At 42.7% G+C, this 20,881-nt stretch overlaps 1 protein-coding gene across 4 annotated transcripts; it reads left to right on the top strand.

The window, feature by feature from the left end:
- The first annotated feature begins 1,312 nt into the window (after positions 1-1,312).
- On the top strand, positions 1,313-19,946 carry EOGT (EGF domain specific O-linked N-acetylglucosamine transferase). Of its 4 annotated transcripts, XR_010368720.1 has the most exons (18): positions 1,314-1,818; positions 2,249-2,295; positions 3,122-3,351; positions 3,700-3,800; positions 4,375-4,483; positions 4,570-4,664; positions 5,763-5,867; positions 6,950-7,056; positions 8,327-8,430; positions 10,899-10,991; positions 11,669-11,740; positions 12,351-12,437; positions 13,505-13,573; positions 14,399-14,460; positions 15,453-15,572; positions 16,492-16,594; positions 16,965-19,120; positions 19,216-19,946. XR_010368720.1 is itself a non-coding variant. In XM_064432999.1 (17 exons), exons 3-17 carry the CDS (start codon positions 3,142-3,144, stop codon positions 17,109-17,111), a joined length of 1,584 nt encoding a protein of 527 aa, XP_064289069.1. In that variant the 5' UTR covers positions 1,313-1,818; positions 2,249-2,295; positions 3,127-3,141; the 3' UTR covers positions 17,112-19,946. The 4 variants fall into 4 exon arrangements, 3 of the variants coding, with proteins under 3 accessions (XP_064289069.1, XP_064289067.1, XP_064289068.1); XM_064432999.1 differs by having other exon boundaries at positions 1,313-1,818; positions 3,127-3,351; positions 16,965-19,946; XM_064432997.1 differs by having other exon boundaries at positions 16,965-19,946.
- The last annotated feature ends 935 nt before the right edge of the window (positions 19,947-20,881 follow it).

Below are 20,881 nucleotides of genomic sequence, written 5' to 3'. Positions count from 1 at the left end.
CGTTTACAAGAGCTTAGGTAAAAGGGAAATTTTAACATGCAGTCAGCATTAACTAGTTTAGATGTAAAAATGCAAAAGGTATTTGATTTTTAAATTTTACTAAAGTAGATGTAAATATTTGTATTGATTATTTTTGGATTCTATATTCCCTTGTAGTGCAACCTTTAATACCACCTGAGAATCAGATGGCCTTCTGTGTCTTAATCATCAAAGCCTTAGAAAACAAAGTGGCTGTTAGAAGGTGACATAGACTTAAAAATATCCTGGTTTGCTCGTCTTTGATCTAACTCTCTGCTTTTTTTGAAGAAACATTGTTTGCCTGAACACAATTCATTGCTCTTACTGAGATTCACTAGAAGAGTAATGTGCAAAAGGAATTAGGCTAGAATTCTAGTACTCACTTTTGTCTAAATTTATTGTTTTAGAACATTCCTTCTGAAAGCAACTAATTAATCTCTCATTTTCACTGCACATGCAACTATGAAGAAATGTTATTTAAAGGTTAGTGTAGTGTTCAGAGGGAGCTGAATTGCTGATGGAAAGGCCTCTGTGGATGTAGAAACAATTACTCTGGTACTCACTTCCTTTAGGAACTCAAGAGCCTGTGTTCAAAATCTCATGTCAAATTCACATGAAAGAAGGGTTCTATTTTTTTTTTCCTGCTACATGTTGTAATTTATGTGCTTATGTTTTACTAAGGGCTATAATGATCCTTAATAAGAGGTGAAATGGTTATCACAGCGAAATTGAACCCCTTGGTTTCTAGTTGTAAAATATGTATAAACTGTAAAAAGCACGGGTCAGCATAAAATAAAATTTTCCGCTAACAGTGTGCTCTGGTTCTCTGAGAAAAGACTTAAAAATAATTCTGGGGAGGGTGGGTGTGAACCTAGTGCTGTGAAAGGAAAATATTACTTAAGGTAGAAGATGCCGATATAATTGGGATACAGGTACAGATGCCAGCTGAAGTCTTGCAGCACCGTGGGTATTTATGTACGAGGGGCTGCTTTATTTCTAAATGCCCCGCAGGGATGGGGTTGTGGATAACGTGAAATTCAGACTCATTTCCTTTATTCAGGTAAGCGGTGTCCCTGCGGGGTCAGCCCCTCTGCTGGCGCCCGCGTTCTCTCGCCGATTTCCTGGCTGGGGCTGTTTGTTCCTCGTTTCCCACCTGGGAACGAGGGGAGAAGAGGTCTGGGCTGTGCGGGAGGATTCCAAGCTCTTTATTGCTGGCGACTGTGCCTCCCCTGGCGCTCGTCACTGCGGGAATTGGGTCAGACCGGAGGAGGGTGCGGGGTGCCGGCAGAGGCAGGAGCGGTGTCGGGGAGGGCATCGCCGAGCTCCGGCCTGGGCTCGGGGGGAACAATGGGGTGCCGGAGCCTGCGCTTCCTGCCGGGCCGCGCCAGGAAAAGGCCCTTTTCCTCCGCATCCTGCGCTCGCCGCTCCCGGGCCGGCCGCGCTTAATTTCCGGCAGCAGAAGGAAGGCGCGGCTGCTCCGCCGCCGCTCCCGCGGGCAGGTGCGCTGCGCTGCGCGCCCACCTGAGCCCGGCCCGCGCCCGAGCTGCGCCTCCGCCCCGGCCCGGCGGCCCCTCCTTCCTTCCCTGCCTTCCTTCCTTCCCTGCCGCCTTCCCCGGGGCGGTCCCGGCTGCTGCCGGCGGCGCTCCCGGCGCGGCCGCTCCCTCGCACCGCTCGGGCGCTTCCCCCGGAGCCCGGCGGGGCCGCGCCGAGCGCTGCCCCCGGACATGAGGATTGGGGCCGGCGGCCAGCGCCCAGCAGGAGCAGCGGCCGGGCCCGTGGGCCGCGGGGCCGAGACACGCGGTGAGATACGCGGTGATACGCGCTGAGATGCGCGCTGAGATGCGCGGTGATACGCGGTGCGATGCGCGCTGAGAGGCGATGCTGTGCCCGGTCCAGCGCGGGTGTGACACTCGTGGGTCAGGCACCAGGTCCGGGTCTGGGTCTCTCACGGACCCCAGCACGGCCTGGCGCAGGATGCCGGGCACCTTCCCGAAGTGACAGCCTCACCCGGGGTGGGGAAGGGCCGCGTGTTTTGGGGGCACCGCCGGGTTTGTGGTGGAAGAGGCGATCCCGTGTGCTGTGTGCGGGGAAAGGGACCCGAGTGACAGATCAGCGCGGTGCCCGGGCTGTGGCAGCTGCTCTGGGAACGTGTCCCCAAGAGCAGGACAGTGTGCTGAGGAAATCTCCTTTTCCAGGACGAACCTAACTCCACCTTCCTCCCCCGCTCTAGGTTTCTGTACCTGGGAAAGCTGAAGTGGTTCCTCTCAAACCAAACAGGTAAAACCACTTGTATCGAAAGAATTTTGCTAAAGGCTTCGGTTGAAAGCAAGCATGCAAATTTTAGCAAATTATAACCCCAGAAAAGGTGGAGTTTAGATACAGGCCATACATTTCTTTTCCTCGGGAAGTTTAATGGTTCAAAGCAGGGCTGTTAGATGAGAAGGTTGTATTAGCAGGAAGGTATGCAGTCAGCTTTAGGGTATACAGATGTGCGGGCCTGTGTATGTTTACATGTGTATATATATAAATACACTTCTATTATGTATAAAATTATGTAGAGAATATACTCACTAGTAAAGTTTCTTTAAAATTATGTTAAGCACTAAAAACGGGCATTCTGTATTACTTAGCTGTGACCCTCTATTTGTGTCTGCCTATTTTTCCCTCAGCCAATTATTAGTTCAAAATGGAGAATGTGTTGTTTTCATACTTATTTTAAAACTAAAAAATCCTTCTTTTCTCACCCCTCCCCCCAGCTCTTCTACTTTTTCCCTTCTCACTGGATATTGCATGCTCTATACTTGGTTTCCACACTGAGCTCTCAGGATCCCTTGGCATTTAGCTAAAGTAAACACACCCATTTTAGCTTTGCTGGGAGTTTGCAGTGCATAATAACACTCAATGACTAATGATTCAAAGATAATCCTGGGGTTGTGCAGTCTGGCCTCTCAGTGAAAGTTTGGTCTTCACAGGAAAAAGAAACCACTCCAGAAATGCAAGTACAAATTCTTTGTATGTCTGACTCCGACTGAATTTTGTCCTGTGTGCTTGAAATGCTGCAGATATGTTAATTTCTTTTTTTTTTTCTATTTTATTTATAAAGTACAGAACTCACAGGTTGCCATGTTTATGTTGCTTGTGTTTGGATTGCTACTGCAAGAAATTCTGGCTAATCCCCAAGCTGAAGATCCTACTGAATTCCCAAACATTCCAGAAGAGCCATTCTACAGCTACAAAGCCATCAACTTGCCAGATGAGCATATCCCCTACTTTCTGCACAATAACCAGCATGTTGCTGACATCTGTAAGCAGGACCCTCTTTGCCCATATAAAGTAAGTTTGCTTTTTTCTGTTTGTCTGTCCTGTTGGGGTGGTTTGTTCTTGGGAGCTGCAGCAGTTGTAGATGGTGATTGATTGTCTCCTTGCCAATTAGTCAGGGAAAGGATTTGTCTTAGGAGCTATTGAAGACAAGAATAACATTGATGTGCATGTGTGTCCACTTTGGAGCCTCTGCTGTGCATGAGGAATCTGGGTGTTGTTTCTCAAACTCTGTTTGAAAACAGACCAAACCAAAAGCCTTTTATGCAAGATTTATGAGCAAGATGTCATTTAAAAACAGCTCACTTAAGTCATTTCCCATTTTCCTGTTGCAAAACCTGATTCAGTCATTCTGTGCTGCAGAAACACTTGAAGAAACTAAAATCCTGCTGGGGTTATGAGAAATCTTGCAGATCAGAGAACAGGTTCAGTTACCCAGTGTGTGATTATGTTGAAACCGGGTGGTAAGTTTAATTTTAAATGTCTACTGTACATTGTGGTAAAAAAAATTGCTCACTTTGATATAGCTGTGAAGTAAACATTATTGTGATATTTAGAATTTAAAGTGTGATTTTTTTGTGGACACCTGTGTGTGTGTGTGTATATATATATATATATAAAATGTGTGTATTTATTTATAATGAGCCTTTCAACGTGATTTAAAAAATTTAACTTTTTAAGGAAGAAAATACTGCTAGAAATGCTTCCTGCCAGAATGTTTTCATTATTCTGATTTAGCCTTGAATTCAGATTCCTAAAATAGCTGTATTTCCTTTCTTAGCTTTAAAAACAGAGGAAAAAAATGTAGAAAAAAAAATGTGTACCCTTTTAGGGGAGAATAGCTTTAAATTAAATTGTCATTGATGTTTTCACTTACATGCAGCTGATAAGTGCTTCCTGTTCTGGCATCTTAAATGCCAATAAAAGAACTGGCTGGTTCCTCTGTTCCACTTTCAGTGGAAAAATGTGATCTGTTGAAGTTATTACTAGAATTGAGCAACAGACCTTGATTTGTTTCCTCTCTCCTTCACACACCAGGGCCAGTGACATCGAGACAGCCCAGCAGATATTCTGGAAACAAGCAGACTTTGGGTATGTGCGAGAGAGGCTCAGTGAAGTGAAAACCCATTGCAAGCCTGCAGCAACAGTAGGTATTTCTGATAGATCTGATACTTTGCACTTGTTTTTAAAAATAATTTCTGTTGTTGACAGAATTCTGCTTGTTCTTAACAGGGGGATTCATCTCTGACCTGCTCCCAGTACCTTCAGCATTGCAGAGCAACCAACCTGTACATTGATTTACGAGCTGTGAAGAGAAACCATGACAGGTCTCTGCTTGTGTTATAGCAAAAATGGCATGGCAGGGAAAGAGATTTGAGAATTGGTTTAACAAAGCTGGTTTGCTTGTTGGTATGGGTTTTATTTTTTTTACTTTTTACTGCCAGCAGTTTTACTGCTGATCAGCTGCTTGTTGCTGAAGGCCCTGTAAAGGTTTGCCTCTCTTCATTGCTGGCTGCTGCTGGTGGTGGTGGTGGAAAAACCCAAGTTCTCAGTTTTATGGAATGATGATGGGTGATTGGAATCCTCCCTGATGGAAGAGAGGAAAATGTTTCTGTGTCTTCAGTCATGTCCTTCCTTGATCAGATAATGTGCAAAATACAATTGCTTTTGTCTGAGGAGCCAAGACATTTCCTGTGCCTTTATACCAGATCCAGGAGCTGCATTTTTAGATACTGAGTGACTTGAGGAGAGATCTGAACCCAGATCTTCCACATCTCAAATTAAAAAGCTACATATTGGAAACTGGATGAAAAAACCATACCAGTGGTGCTGGCATGACCTCTGACTTGTCTTTGAAGCCAGTGCCTTGATCTGATTCATGACTGAGACTGATATTACCCTTCAGAGAATGGGTTTTGTCATCATCACAGCCTGTCCTGAAAGCTCATTTAGACAAAGCTTTTAGCTGGCAACTTATTTTCAGGAAATTTGTTGCATCTCACTCTTCATATGTCATAAAAAATCCTTGGGTAGCAAAGTGGGTTGTGAAATCCGAGGTAAATTTCAGTAAGAAATTGTTAGAAAGAAACAAGAACTCCAACCAGTGATGGTCCTGGCATGACAGTGAGGCATCACTGTCATGAAGCAAAATTTGATTAAATTACTCATGTGGGTATGTGTAAATAATTATTAATAACATTCTGGGTGGATTAGTGCTGCTTTCTAAGATGATGCCTACACCTTCAAGGACACAGCTGTGGGAAATTCTTGATTTACACTGAGGAAAACACTCAAATTTTAAATATGTGTGAGGTGCCTTGCTGAACTGAGACTGAGTAGCACTGGCTTGAGTATGTAATTGAGATTGCAGGGCACTGGTGGCCCTGTTGCACAAAAGCTGACAAACTTTTTTAAATTTGCATTAGATTTAAAGAAGACTTTTTCCAGAAGGGAGAAATTGGTGGTCATTGTACCCTTGATGTTCAAGCATTTTTGGCTGAAGGTCAACGCAAGAGCCCTCTGCAGTCTTGGTAAGAATCTCTTCTCAAGGCTGCTTCCAAGTTCACTTGCTAATTATTTTTTTATTTTTGTCATTGGCATTGCCAGCTGCGTGTAGGGGATTTCATACTGAGGAAAGACTTGCTCCTTTTGGGGTCAATTTGAGAGTTGATATTAGAAACCTCTGGTAATTATATTTCTGCAGAAAGTTTGAGCCACACCGTGTGTATTTGTGTCCTGTTTCATTTGCAGCAGCAAAAGCTGTGAAAACTCATTTATTGGAAGGTATAACCTTCAGGTGTTTTCTGGGCAAGGTGCTGGTGCTGTGCCTGGTCTGTGTGAGGAAGGGGAGGTTGTTTTGTGGTGAGAAGCCTCGAGGCTGGCCTTGTGTTTGAGTTTCCACAGCCCTTGGAGAGGATGATGAGGATGTGTGCCTGGGCTGGCAGTGTGAGGAGGGCTGGGTCCACAGGCTGAGCATCACAGTTTGCATGTTTGCACTTCAAAGCTGCCTTGCCAGTTAATTGATGAAGGAACTGGAGCCATTAAGGTCCATAGAATAATTCATTCTTATGCTTTGCTTGTATTTTCTTTTTCTTCCCCCATTTTTCATTGATGTTTAATTTAAGTCAAGAACTGCTGCAGAGGAGGGAGACTGTAAATTTAGTGCAATACAAAAGATTTTTCTCCTCTGCCTGCTATTGTCATCACAGCTGCTCATCCTTGTTTAGATGCAGGAACAATAAATTCTGCCTCTAGATTCATTATTCCAACCAAGGCATGGAAATCTCACTGAAGTGTCTCTGGCAAGGCAGATCAAGTCAGGTGGAGCCACAGATCCAGGTTCTGAGGCTCTTTGTTCCATCCCTGCTGCCTTGATTTGGAGATCAAAGGTGCTGTTCACTCCTGAGATCAAAGGCAGTGTTTAACCTCTAGAAGCCCTGAAGAACATTCCATTATAATTTCAAATAGTTTTAATTGTCAGACTCTATCAGTTTTAAGCAGTCCTGTTAACTGAAATGGACTGGAAGGACAGTTAGTAAATCTGAGACATAGGAAGTACATTTGTTTAAACGTGTGATGTCAAAGCATATTCTGTGTGATTGACTCTTTCTAGGTTTGCAGAACTCCAGACATTCACTGCATTAGACTTCAGGCCTCTAGAAGATGGGAAGTGTGACATTGTTATTGAAAAGCCAACATACTTCATGAAATTAGATGCAGGTAACTGGTATCTTTATTTTACTTTTTTTTTCTTGTACTGCAGTGAAAAAAGCTCATATTCAACTTGCCCATCTACATTATGCCTTTGTGACAGTTAGTTAAGTTCACTTGTAATATGAAAAATTATGTGAATTTTTAGTTACTTTTTTTGAAGTAGTTCCAGTGACAGACTTAGAAACTGAAATTTGAAAATCTTATGATTTCCCACAGATGTTTAAAAAAAAATCAGAGCGACTTCCTGCTGTTTGCCTTGCAGAGCTGTTCTCTGGACTGTGGTTTGGCAGTGTTTGACTTTGTGCCAAAGGCTGCGTTTCTGCATGGCAGGATCCATACTATGAAACCCCAGTATGGGTGTCTGTGTGCTGCACGACGTGCTCAGCAGCAGGATCTGTGTTCAGATCAGTTCACACACCCCCATCCTCCTCACCAAGGGCTGTGTGCTCCTCTCTCTGTGAGGAGAAGGAGGATAGGAAGGTGTCCCAAGAGGGGCACCTTCAGGAACCTGACATTTTTGGAGCTTCACCAGCCTCTCTGTTGGTGCAGCACCCTTGGCAGGGCAGTGTTGCTGGGGGAGGATGCTGAGGATGAGCACAAGCAGCAGCTGCAGAGGGCAGGGCTGTGTCTGGGTGCTGCTGAGCTGGGCTCTGTCCCTGTCACACACAGCAGCAGTGACAGGGTCCTGCTCCTCCCCTGCCACTGCCTGGCATCTTCAGCCAAGCTGCTGCAGGGACTGGGCTGTGGCACCTCCTCTGTGTTCCCTTCTTTGTTTTGTGGGAGATTTTTGTGCACCAAGAGTGAGCAAGAGAGGACCTGGGGGATGGCTTGGGCTGGTGTGAAGTTGTGTCCTGTGGTCACACAGACAGAGCCTCCCTCAGCCCACAAAGCAGAACCCAGGCCTGAGCTGAAGGCCAGTTCTCACGTTTCCTTGTGTCTGACTGGGCTGTGTGAAAGCAGGAGATCCTTTCACAGCCTTCAGAAAGCAGCTGCAGACTGCAAGGAGAATTGGCACGTGAAGCTCATCTTATTCTCTTGGCCACTCTTCTAACTCTGTTATTTTCTTTTTTTTTTTTTAAACACATTTTACCTCAGATTTCTTTCCTTGATTCCTTCCTTTTAGAGGTCCCTTTTTTAGGGTGTATTAGGAGAATTCAAGGAGTCAGAAGCAGGGGAAGCTAATATAAAATGCAGGATGCTAACCAGGAAAAATGCATAAACCAATAAAAGTGGAGCAAGTAATGCAGTGTTTTGCTAACAATTCTTTCTTTCTCAGGTGTTAATATGTACCATCACTTCTGTGATTTTGTCAATCTTTACATCACCCAGCATATCAATAATTCCTTCAGTACTGATGTCAACATAGTCATGTGGGACACTGTAAGTCTGCTCTGCCTTTAACATTTGTGATGGGTTGTATTTCTGCTTTATAGAGGCTCTGAAGTTTTGGTAGCCAATCCTTAGCTCTCTTGTGGCCACAGCCATGTGGAACTGATAAATTTCTGGATCCTTTTAATGCAGGTGCATGAGCAATAGTTAAAAACCAGATTTTCTATGATGAACCATGTTTGCTAGCACATAGTTATGCCTTTTTTTTGGTGTGGCCTCAGAAATAATCTGATCAGTATTTCTAATCTGTAGCATTTGAAGTTTTAACTGTTTTTTTTTTTTTTTCTTGGAATATTGAAGTAGATTTGCTCAACTGTTTGTTCTATATTCAAAAAGAAATGCAGTCTTGCATGTTTGTAAATCAGTAATTTGCAGCCTGTAGTAAGGAAAACAGCTAAATTAAATCCTTATATATATTAAAACACAGTTGAATATTTAATTCCTTTAAGTAGCCCTCTTGCAGTTACTTCCCTCAATCACCTCTCACGTTGCCATGATAACATAAAACAAGTTTTTAAGTGGGGCTGTTTCTGCTGTACTGCCGAGTTGAAACCATTACTGTGTTTCAGTAATATTAGTTTTATTGGACAGTATTTAAGTTGTGGAGGAGGGTATTAAATGAAATAAAAAACAAGTGGGCAATTTGTAATGTGCCAGATAAAGTGCATAATTAGGACCAGAAATAAACAGTTCTTGAATATGTCACTGTCCCACACCTGTTTTGTGATCATAAAGTGCTGAGTTTTCTCTCTGAGCATTTAGTGCTAGGATAACAAAACTTCAATAGAGAACTGCAAATATCCCCTGCTTGCTGTTTAATGAGAAACCTGTTTGGCTGGAAGAAACTCTTTTTTTCCTAATTCTATTGTATTTTAAAGCTAAATCGGTGCCATCTGCCAGATAAGTGTGCTCTCTAGGTGTTGCACAGGACCTGTTCATCCAGCTCTGGTGGCTTTCTCAAAAGATCAGGTGTCAGACAGCATTGCAAATTGCTTTGAAAAGCAACCCTTTGTCTTATATCGCTGAATCAAGTAACTCTCAGATGTACCATTCAAAGTAGTGCCACACTGTTATCAATTTAAATGAGCATTACCTGCTCAGGCAGCTGGAGTTCATTGCTATGTAAAACCAGGTGATGGCACCAGTCAACTGCTGATAAACTGTCTGTGCTCGTCAAAAGCTGGACTTAGCTTATTATTCATTCTCTTTTTTTTTTTTAACTTGATGTAATTAGATTTGGCCGTACTTCCTACCTACTGTTCTTATTAAAGAGTAATGCCCTTAGATGTAGGTTAAACAAAGCAGAAAATGAGTAGGAATTCCACTGGGTGTTGGTGTGCAGATCTTCTGTGAATGCAGGGAAGAAATGTTTATAAAGCACTTTTAAGGAGAGCAGAGAGGTGCTTTCATCAGTTCTCCACTGCTAATCTGGGAGAGCAGCCCTTGTAATACGTGGCCAGAAGGGAGTCTGTGTTGTAAAATTTATTAATGCCTAATGGCAGAGCAAGAGGAAAGCCTCTTGAACCAAAGGAAATCTGGTGTCCTTTAGATGCTTTTACATTTCACCAGATCTCTCTTCTCTCCTGCTATCATTTGTAGTCCTATTTTCACATTTCTTATTTAGAATGTTCCCACTTTCCAAGCAGCCTGAGCTTGCCCCAGAACTGAAAGGAAGCTTTAGTGAGAATCTGCACCAGGGCTACTGGGGGCACATTTAATCACATTCCAAGAGCTGAGGTGGTGACTCAGCCCTGGGATGGGCAGGAAAGGTGACAGATTGAAGGCAGGAGCCCCTGCTGCTGGGATGGTGTTGCAGGGAGTGGATGGCTCTTTAAAAGCTCCCCACAGAACCAAAGTTTTTTACTGCTCTGTAGAGAAACCCCCTGCGTGTTTCTTCCATCAAATCAGATCATTGCCTTCAGTTTGTGATACATGTGCCATTGCAAGTGACAGTTCCAAAACAGGCAAATGCAAAATAAGCTTGTTGTGACTTTAACCTCAAACTTCAGTGCTGCACTTGAGTTCCCAGGTGTTTTTTTGTTTTGTTTTGTTTTTTTTTAACCTCAAGAGCTGAGATTCAGGCCTCCTACCATCCCTGTGTTTGTGTTCTTTCAAATTTAACTTGTGTTCTGTTGACACTGGGAAAAGTAATTCTCACTCCTAACTCAGAAATTATAATCTGTTACTGAAGAAAATTGTCTAGTTTGCTAATTTACAGAAGTTTTCATTAAAAATTAACCACCTGAGAGGTAATTTGAGTTACCTGCCAGTGCAAATGCAGAGTTTGGTGCTGTGTAATGTCTGTGTTCTGTGCTAGGCTGCCTTGGGTCCTGTGGTGGTGTTGCATATATTAACTGTATTAAAACTCATATACAGAACCTGTACATCATGAAGAGAGTTTCTAATATGCATTTTTGTAATTGTTGTACCCTCTTTTTTTTTTTTTGCTTTCCTCCTAGAGCTCATATGGCTACGGTGATTTGTTCAGTGAGACATGGAAGGCATTTACTGACTATGAAATAATTCACTTGAAAACTTTTGACTCTAAAAGGGTATGGAATTCTATATTTTGTTTTAATTCACGGTCACTAGGGATCAAATATGACAACTTCTCAAGCTTCTTGCAGTTATGGGTGTTCCAGAGGAAAGCATTAATACTTTCCATTCATGCTGAATTTGTGTAATTAATATGAGTATTCTACCTTAAAAACAAGACACAGAACTGTTACCTGGTTCTGTGATGTGTCTATCCTTTATAAAGATGGGCCTAACTTTTGTGTCGTGAGAGGTGGTATTTATGAATGCAGGACTCCCAGCTGAAATTAAGGGTTTTCAAATGGTCTTTCTTAAGTCTTCTGATTCCTCCTGAGGTGTTTCTTTGCCCCTGTAACTCTTGGCATTCCTGCTGCTTATCATAAAAAAAAAAAAAAAGATTAAAATAAAAAAATGCATCTATTCAGAGCTCATTTCAGCCTCTTCAATCTAGTCATAAACTCCCTAAGTGGTTTCCTTCTCTTTAGTCCATGTTTATTCTGTTTTGGGGCTTTTTCATCACCCCTTCCCACACTTTGCACGCCTCTTGGGATTTTTGTTCTGTTCACTTGCCCAGCAGAGGAAGCCGGGCTGTCCTTGGCAGGAGCAGTAATTGCTGGCTCGTTAGGAGCAGGGCTGGCAGTGAATGGGCTGGGGAAGGAGCAGTGGGGGTAAACTCCTCATGATCCCCTTCCAGGTGTGCTTTAAAGAAGCCGTGTTCTCTTTGCTGCCTCGGATGCGATATGGATTGTTCTACAATACCCCTCTGGTGAGTGCCTTTATCCGTCCAGGATTGCTCTGTAACACCCCTTGGGTGAGTGCCTCCATCCATCCATCCATCCATCCATCCATCCATCCATCCATCCATCCATCCATCCATCCATCCATCCATCCATCCATCCATCCATCCATCCATCCAGGATTGTTCTACAACACCCCTCTGGTGAGTCCCTTTATCCATCCATTCCCACCAGGAGGGCAGAATCTGAGCCATACACTGCAGTGAAGGTTCCAACTCCAATCAGGAATAATCTTCCCTAAAGACTGGGATTTTAAAGTTGTTCCAGCTGGGTGTGTGCAGTCTCCTGTGTCACAGCTCAGGAGGTGCAAATTATTCCCCTTTAATGGGTGGGCACTGTGAACTAAGTGGTATTTTTGCAGAGCACAAGAGCTTAAACAGTCAGACTTCCCTGAGGGTATTAGCTCACACACTCAGGCTCCAGCACTAGAGTTATATTTCTTTCTAAATGAAAGTGCCACTTGTGTTGCAGTGAATAGCACAGTGGCTTTTGTTCCACAAGAATGTTAAAAACCTGATCACAAAGCTCGGTTTTCTGAGTGAAATAACTGTATATTAACAGTTCCTTTTTTAATTTCAGATCTCTGGCTGTCACGGCACGGGGCTGTTCCGAGCCTTTTCTCAGCATGTGCTGCACAGATTAAACATCACCCAGGAAGGACCCAAGGTGTGATAGCTGCACAAAGCAGCTGCAATACAGAGCTGGTGGCTCTTGCCAGGGAACAGCAGTGGCAAACTGAACCCAGTGGGGAGTGGGGGTGTACCTGGGTACTTGTTGTCCTTTCCTGTTTAGGGTTTGGGTTTTCCCTGCAAAGGCCTTCAGAGAACATTTGTGTATGTTTGTGGAAGTTGCCCTTATGTCTGATTTCTGCAGGACAGACTTTAGAGGATTCTCCTTCCAGCCTTAGGGTCCCATCCCTGTGCTGGAGGCCTTTGTGTCTTTCCCAGCTGAGTCAGACCCGAGTTCCATGGAGCAGCAGTGGGGATCCCACAGAGCAGAGCAGAGCTTGGCCTTTATCCATCCCCTTGGATGCTGCTGAGCTGGGATCAGAGCTGGAAACAGGAGCCTGGTCCTTCCATGCTTGCCCAGCACCATCTGTCAGGTCTGGGCTTCTCTGTTGCTCTCACGGATGGTTTTTGTTGCCCTGGGGGCCAGGGCAGCTCTGGGCTAGCTGAAGTGTCTGCTGGAGAGTAGCCCACAAATTATTGCTGAGGGGCACATTCAGAGCTCTGCACAGGCATTCTGTTATGCTTCTCCTGCTGACACTAATGGGAGCCATGCAGTTAAATCTCTTTATTTCACTTGGAGCGCTCACCCCTGTGAGTCCAATTAATTAAAAGAGGTAAAAGGAGGAGCTGTTATAGAAGGAATTTTTTTTTTCCAAGGAACTTGTGCACAAGCCATCCAGAAAGCTGCTTTCCTGCTTTCAAAAACTGCCAGATAGTGTGTAATACAAAGGCTCTTTTGTACTGAATAAAAGAAATCTTTCAGAAAATATTTAGTTCTTGCTTAATAATCAGACTTTCACAAAGTTTTTGATGCTTTGAATCTGTCAGAAAATGCAATGTGCATTTTAAAGTGGTTACACCATCTATTTATTACATGTGGAAGGAACATATTTAGTTGCTCAAATAATTGCCAGAAGTAAGTATGGAAGAGTCTGGGATTGGTTTTTTTTTTTTTTTTGTGAGGGCTGCCTCTTAGCTAATACACTGCTGCTTCTTTCTTTTTAGGATGGGAAAATTCGAGTCACCATCCTCGCACGCAGCACAGATTACCGGAAAATATTAAACCAGAATGAGGTGTGGTCCTTTGTATCTTTAAAAAATATCTATTAGAAGTTAAATTTTGCTTACTGGGTTGATTTTTTGTTCAGGTACAGCCAAGACATCTTTTTTCTGGCAAATCTTGGAGAAACATGTCCAATGTTTATATTAATTTGTTCTGAAATGTCTTCTAGGCAGTCTCCATTTCTGTACCCCAGACACTGAACCTTGCTGCCCTTTCTAAATATCCAGTGGAAGACTACAAATGTAATACTAAAAGTATTTCCTCTGAGCAAACAGACACTGCAGATCTTCTGATAAAATTAAATTATTTCACTTTCAAATTATTCCTTTTATTTATAGCATCTCCAGTGTTGAAGTCTAACAAAACCCTTTGTAATGCCTGCAGATTGAAAAGCACAAGCCCTTGTATCAGAGTTTGTGCACTCAGAACATAATGACTTTTTATATTGATTTATGTTTTTGAATCATGCAACTTCATGGACTTGTGTAAAAGCTTCTTTCATAGTAAAATGATATTATTTAATGTTTTCATACCTGCTTTCATTCTTTACTGTTAGAGCCTGACAAACATGAATTTGGATTATCATCCCCACCTTATGCAGGGAGAAACTGAGGCTCGTGTGATGCAGTAGCTCAGTGGCAGAGCACACAGAGCAAAGGATTTGTGCTTTTCCTGCTGGGCTGTCCTCAGCTGATGCCTCCACTGCTGCTCACAGTTTGTGTTCTGGTAAAATGGCAAAGACAGAAGCTGGTTTTATCTTCACCAGGTCAGGAGTGCCAGGGAGCAATTAACTGAAGGAGGACACCAAATCCTTGTCTTTTTGTTATTCTCCCCAGCTTGTGAGTGCTCTGAAAACAGTGTCAACGCTGGAGGTCAGAGTGGTGGACTACAAGTACAAGTGAGTTGGTGGAGGAAAGGGGTGAGAGCTGGTGCTGCCTGTGGCTGTCCCAGCTGTGTTTGTCCAACCTGGCAAAATCCAAGGACTGGGAAGGAGAAGTGCTGGGTGAGGTGCTGGAGCACACCCATTCCACAATGCACTAGTCAGGGTTAAAGCTGAGTGAACAGGGAACAAGGCTGGAAATCCCTTCTGTTCCCTCTCCAAGGCCAGCTGTGTTCCCATCACCTTTTTGCACATTGCTCTGCAGTAACTGTGTGAGCAGGGGTTTCTCTTTTGTGATGTCAGTGTCTTACTTTATATGAGCCTTGGTTTAGCAATCAATAATAACTCTGATTATTTGCTGCTCTGGTGGCCCCTGAAGACACCACCTGAGGTCAGTTTGTGGTGCCAGGTGTAGCAGGCACTGTGCCAGGAAGAAATGGATTGGAGGAAAAGTTCCCAAACAATGCAAGCCTGTCCCAAATGGCAGCAGCTGCACCTGGAGCTGTCATGAATCATGCAGGAAGAGTGAGAAACAAGCAGCACTGACATTCATGTTCTGACCAAACACAGACAGTGGGAGAAGGTTTATTTGTGTATTTTACATTACACTGAATGCAGTTCAGAAACAAGTGTTTTATACTGGGTTTTAAGGTTTTGTTTGGGGTATTTAGTTCTTAGGTTTTGGGGGTTTTTTTTTAAGTGATGTATTTTTTAAAAAGACAAGTAAACAGAAAATCCCTTAAACTTAAAAAAAACTTCTAAGTTGACAAAAATATTTTTGAAACAAATTCTTGTGAAGTTTTGAAGCCTGCCTGCATTTCTTTTATTTCCATGCTGAGTTACTGCTGTCTGCAGTACTTGTGATTCTTAGTATTGTTCCTTGAAAAATCAGTTCTCTCTTCCAGTATTCCCTTCAGCCAATTTTGTGCCATGTTCTGCTGGGGTGGATAGAGCTGCCACATCATCTTTTTTTTTTTTTTTTGAAACCACTTTTGTTGTCTTGTCTGCAGGGAGCTTGAATTTTCAGAGCAATTGAGAATTACCCACAACTCTGATATATTCATTGGGATCCATGGAGCTGGCCTGACCCACCTGCTCTTTCTGCCAGACTGGGCTGTTGTCTTTGAGCTGTAAGTCTGTCTGTCTGTCCTTCCCCCTCTCCTGCACACACAGCTGCTCCTGTTTGCTAATGAAGCCTCTCCCTTCCTGGTATTTGACCATCAATGTTTGTCTTGCAGCCTTGTTTAGACTTCATATTTGGCAGCCTCTTCTCCTGGGGATCAAAACAGAGAAAGCTTTCATTATAAAATACAGTGTAATTATATCATACAGGCTTAGCCTGTGATTTCTTAATCTTCCATGGTACAAATATAATGGGAGAATGGCAAACAATGAGAAAACCTCATTGCTCACGTTCTGCCTGGTGAGTCTGAGATCTCAGGATTTTTTAGTGATCCAGGTGAACGGATTATGTGCATGTCCAGGGCTATTACTGATATGAATTGATTATGTGCTAGCAACCCCCTGGAGGTTTTTATCCTCCTTTTTTATCCTTCTTTTTTTACTCAGGACATGAGCACCAGCTTACTGGCCAAGGTCAGTTTTGTGTTGTTGTGTTTTGCCTAAATTTCTCTTGTAGCTTCCTTTTAAAACATATTTTGTCACAAAGTAGGGGTGTCAGCAGATACTCTAATCTACTGAAAAAGCAGAAATCCAGAATGCTTGTTAGAAGGGCTCTGAATTGTCCATCCTGGGAACTTCTGCTGTGGGAAGGCTGCAGAACTGGTGTTTTGCAGCATAGGCTTGGCTCCAGAATGTTTTGTCCAGTCTCCAAACAAGTTCAGAAACTCAGGGGTTGTTTTCCACATGTCCAAGAGCTGCTGCAGCTGGACAGGGACATGTCTGACGTGCAGATGTGCCTCAAACTGCCTCCAAGGCCACATCTGGGGAGCAGAAGGCAGCCCTTGCTGTTGTTTCAGAATTTGTCCATGGTTTCGGTGCCTTAGAACTGGACAACAGACATCTCAGTTTTTTTCTGCCTGTCCCTAGATACAATTGTGAAGATGAACGTTGTTACCTGGATTTGGCAAGGCTGAGAGGCATCCATTACATCACTTGGAGGAAAAGGAACAAAGTTTTCCCTCAGGACCAGGTAATGGTGGCCACGCTGCCAGGGTGAGGTGCTGTAACTGAAGGACTTCACAGTTATCCTGCTTTACCTGCCTGTGTTCTGGTATTTGAAATATGATATTCATTCTTTAGGCCAAATTCACTTCCCTGTTAAGATTAAGAAATCATCTGATATTAATGCCTGAGGGAAGAGGAGAAATCAAATTAATTGGCCATGAACCATTCATAGCATGGCTGTTATGCAGTTCCTTTGCTGATTCTTTTGCCTCAGAGCAGATCAGTGGGTCAGAAATAATAAATTAAAATGGCAGACCCTCAATTTTTTTCTTGCTTTTTTGAATGGAAGATGTATTGATCTTTTCTGTCTAAAAGTCCTTATCTTGTTTTTCTAGGGACACCACCCAACACTGGGAGAACATCCAAAATTTACAAACTACTCCTTCGATGTGGAAGAATTTATGTATTTGGTGCTTCTGGCTGCAAATCATGTTTCACAGCATTCAAAGTGGCCATTTAGGGTAAAACATGATGAATTCTAAATCAGACTTCTGACTGAAATACTGTTTTTAATTAATCACAGAATGGCCTGGGTTGGAAGGGATTTTAAAGCCCATCTCAATCCACCCCCTGCCATGGCAGGGCCACCTTCCACTGTCCCAGGCTGCTCCAGCCTGGCCTTGGGCACTGCCAGGGATCCAGGGGCAGCCCCAGCTGCTCTGGGCACCCTGTGCCAGGGCCTGCCCACCCTCACAGCAAAGAATTTATCCCTTGTATCCAATCTAAACCCACTCCCTGTCTGTTTGAAGCCATTCCCTTCTGTCCTGGCACTACCTGCCCATAAAAAAATTAATTTCCCCCTGTGAGGGAAATAACCCATTGTTCATTTGTCAGACAACTTCTTAGCACCGTACCTCTACTTTATAATTCCTTTCTAATCTGGGAGGTTTTGATATGTAAAAACTATTTTCCAGGCTATTTCTGGTTTTTTTGCACTGTATTCCTACATTCCAGATTCTGAAATTCTCTTTATACAAAGATATGTCCACCCATTTCATGTAAGGTTTTCTGGGGTAGGTCCAGGGTCAACAGACACTGCAAGCTTCTGCTTTAAATTTAGAAACATTTTCACATTAGAGAGCACAGTCTTATGATTTTGCATTTAAATATAAACTTTGACTCTTGTCCCTGTAGTTATAAAAGCTTCAATACACGAAGTCTGCACAGTAGGTTCAGTCAGTTTTCTGTCTCAGAGCAGGTAAATATTTTCCTGAGTACTTTAAATTTCAGGTGATCTGGGTATTTCCTATTTTTTTACAAAAACCAGCACTCTGCATTGGAAAACTTGAGCAAATTGGAATAAAACTTGATTTTTTTGAGGATTCTAAAGGGAATGACCTAGTTTTTTAAGGACAAGTGATAAAATGTGTAAAGTGTCTTTCAGCTGCAGCCGAAAGGAAAGGAATTGATGAGGAACCTTGTTCTTGGAGTCACTAAAAGCCTAATTTTTAATATTCTTGTTTCCTCAAAATGTTGAAGAGTTAATCCAGAAAACTTTTTAAATGGAAACTTTCCAAAGCCAGTAGCACAGTTCACTGTTTTCAGTGAAGGGAGTATTAAACCAAAGCTGAGTTCTTTTTGAAATTTCCCCTGGAGCTGAGATGTTCTGGAGGGGAAAATAAAGGTAGTGGTTCTTTTGTCTTAAGTGGGGCCAGAAGGATGTGTAGAAGAATCGAGTTCAGTGAGATAAAACCCTAGAGTTCTGTGTTAAATTATGGATTTTTGGGGAATGTATCCCCATGCTGGGCTTGCAGCTCAGCCTACAGTCCTGGTGGCTCGGGGCAGGCACACATTTCTGTGGAAAAGCAGGAGAGTTCTGATAAATGCAAACATTTCACTGCTCTGATTGTAGATGGTATTGACTTCCCTTCCCCAGCAATTTCACAGAGTGTGGGTGCATTTACTGACCTGTCTGTGCTGCTGGGGATGAGTTACTGTAAGCACAATTTTCATATAGATCTCTCAGACCTTGATCAGTGCATGGGGAAGCTGGGTAGAGCTGGGACCTTCATGCATTTTGTGGTGCAATTCTTCCTGGAGAGTGTTGTTTTACTGAGGGGGGAAACTGGTTCACTTTAAAGGACCATAGAAGCAAAATTGCACTTCTCAATATGAGGGGGGAGGTTAAAAATCCCTTGAGCAATACCATTTCCTGTATCTGTATGTGTCTGTTGGGGTTTTTACCTTGTGGGATTTTTAAAGGAAAAAAAAAAGTATAAAACTTAAGCCAGTAAAATGTCTGTGTTTGAATGAAACCAAGTCAAAGGAAAGAAGGCATTTAATTATGAACTGTGCACATAATTTTTTTTTAATAAAAAGCTTTTTAATTTAAAAAAGCGTAAAATTTTTGGTAGTTTGCCAGGTTTTAGAGGCAAATGTTTTAAATACTATTAATTGCATGGGGCCACATGTCTCTGCTTTCTCCTGCCATGACAGGCTGATGTTCTGAGGTCCAAAGTGACATTCAGGTTTATTTAAGAATCATTGAGAGGTGATGCTGCCATCCTGCACTGCTGGCTCTAGTGCTGGGCATTTGAAGCTTGGTTTGTGAAAATCTTTGTGTATTTTTAACTTCCTGTGGTGCAGGTGATGCTGCTGAAGGCAGTGGGTGAGTGCTGGAGTCTGCACAGGAGCAGCTAATGAGGAGCTGCCCTTTCAAGTCATCACTAAAACAAATGGTTGAACATATGTGTGGAGGAGAGGCTGCAGGGACTTCATCCAAGGGCAAAAAATCCTGCCAACATTCACCAGTTTCAGCAAATTTGAGTGCAGGGTCAACAGTTGATGGCCAACATGTTATTCAGCCTTTATGGCTTGATATTGCTAGGATGAAAAAAGACTGTTTGTGTTGATTAACTTTTCAAATAGCACAAAGTTTTCTTGGCAGCAGAAGGAGGATTGGTTGGATTTTTGGGTTTTGCCAGTAAATCCTGAGGGAGTTTGGACAACAGCAGAGATCTGGATTGTGACTTGAAGAGCATCTGGACCATCTTGGGTCTGTCTGGAAGTTGGAATTTGAGGGAATCCATGAGACTTTTGGGCCACTTGATCTTTTAAGGCAGGATGTAGGTCTGGGTTAAGTTCTCCTAACAGACCATGGGAATTGTGTTCCTTGCTACTTCTAATTTTTAAAAAAATTTTTTTTGGTCTCCAGTTTACCCAAGTTTAGAGTCTACGGGGCACCATGGCATCAGTGTGATGAATTCAGTTTTGGGACTTTGTGTAACGTTGCAAGTCCTGAATGCTTTTGGGATTGCCTGTGTTTCCTGTACAATGTAAACCAAGAGCTGGATTTGGAATAAAATATAATTTATGGATGCATGTGGTTTCTTTCCTTTTTACTTCAGAATTTGTCAAGATGTAATTTCAGTTTTTTCTTTGGAGAGTTCTGTGGAAGTTGGGTAAGTGTGAGAAATGGCTTGTGATGGGTTGGTGGCAAATCAGCATTATTAATCTTAAAGAGTCTGATTATAAATATTAAGGCAATACATTTTTAAAAGCCATTAAGTAATAATGGAATTGTTTAATTCTTGCTGTTAATCTTACCACTACTATTAATGAGATAACTCAGGCTTTAGCATATCTCTTAATCCTGAATTTTTTTTTAGGGGGAAAAACTGAAGAAAACGTTCTCCTTGAGAGCTTTTTATGTACTCAGAAGGGTAAAATGTTTGATTTCAACACTGAATAATTGTTTCAATTTGCAGTGTTTGCTTTAAATTGAGCTCTTACTTCCCCTGCTCTGAACACACGTTTCTCATGGCTTGGCTTTTTGCCTGAAATAAATGAACTGCTATGGAATCCCCTCTGGCTTTGGCTCTGAAATGGCCACAGGAGGTTGGCCACAGGTTTGTTGCTCATTCATGAGCTCTCCTCATTCTTCCATTTCAGGTCCTCACCTCAGGCCTGGGTGTGAGGGTGCTACTGATGCCTTAGGATTTTAGCTTTTATATTTTTCAAATCCTGTACTGCATTAGTGTATAACTCTGAACTCCTTATAAAGTGTTAGTTAACTGTCTTATAAAATGTTAGTTCACATTTTGATCAGACAAAACAATCCCTCTAGGCCTGTAACTCAAAGACACCCAAAAGTGAATTGGGGAGGAGTAAACTGGGAGTAAATTACTTCATTAACTGAAGCTGTAGGTGGAGGATTAATCCCTGCTATGTAAATGGACCAAACTCATAATTGTCTGAAAAACCATTGTCTGTCTTGGGTGTAGCCCCTCTCTGAGGCTTTGGACTGCCCAAG

This window comes from Passer domesticus, chromosome 9, assembly GCF_036417665.1.
Source record: "Passer domesticus isolate bPasDom1 chromosome 9, bPasDom1.hap1, whole genome shotgun sequence".
NCBI classification, from domain to species: Eukaryota; Metazoa; Chordata; class Aves; order Passeriformes; family Passeridae; genus Passer; species Passer domesticus.
This window is presented reverse-complemented; position numbering and strand designations above follow the sequence as displayed.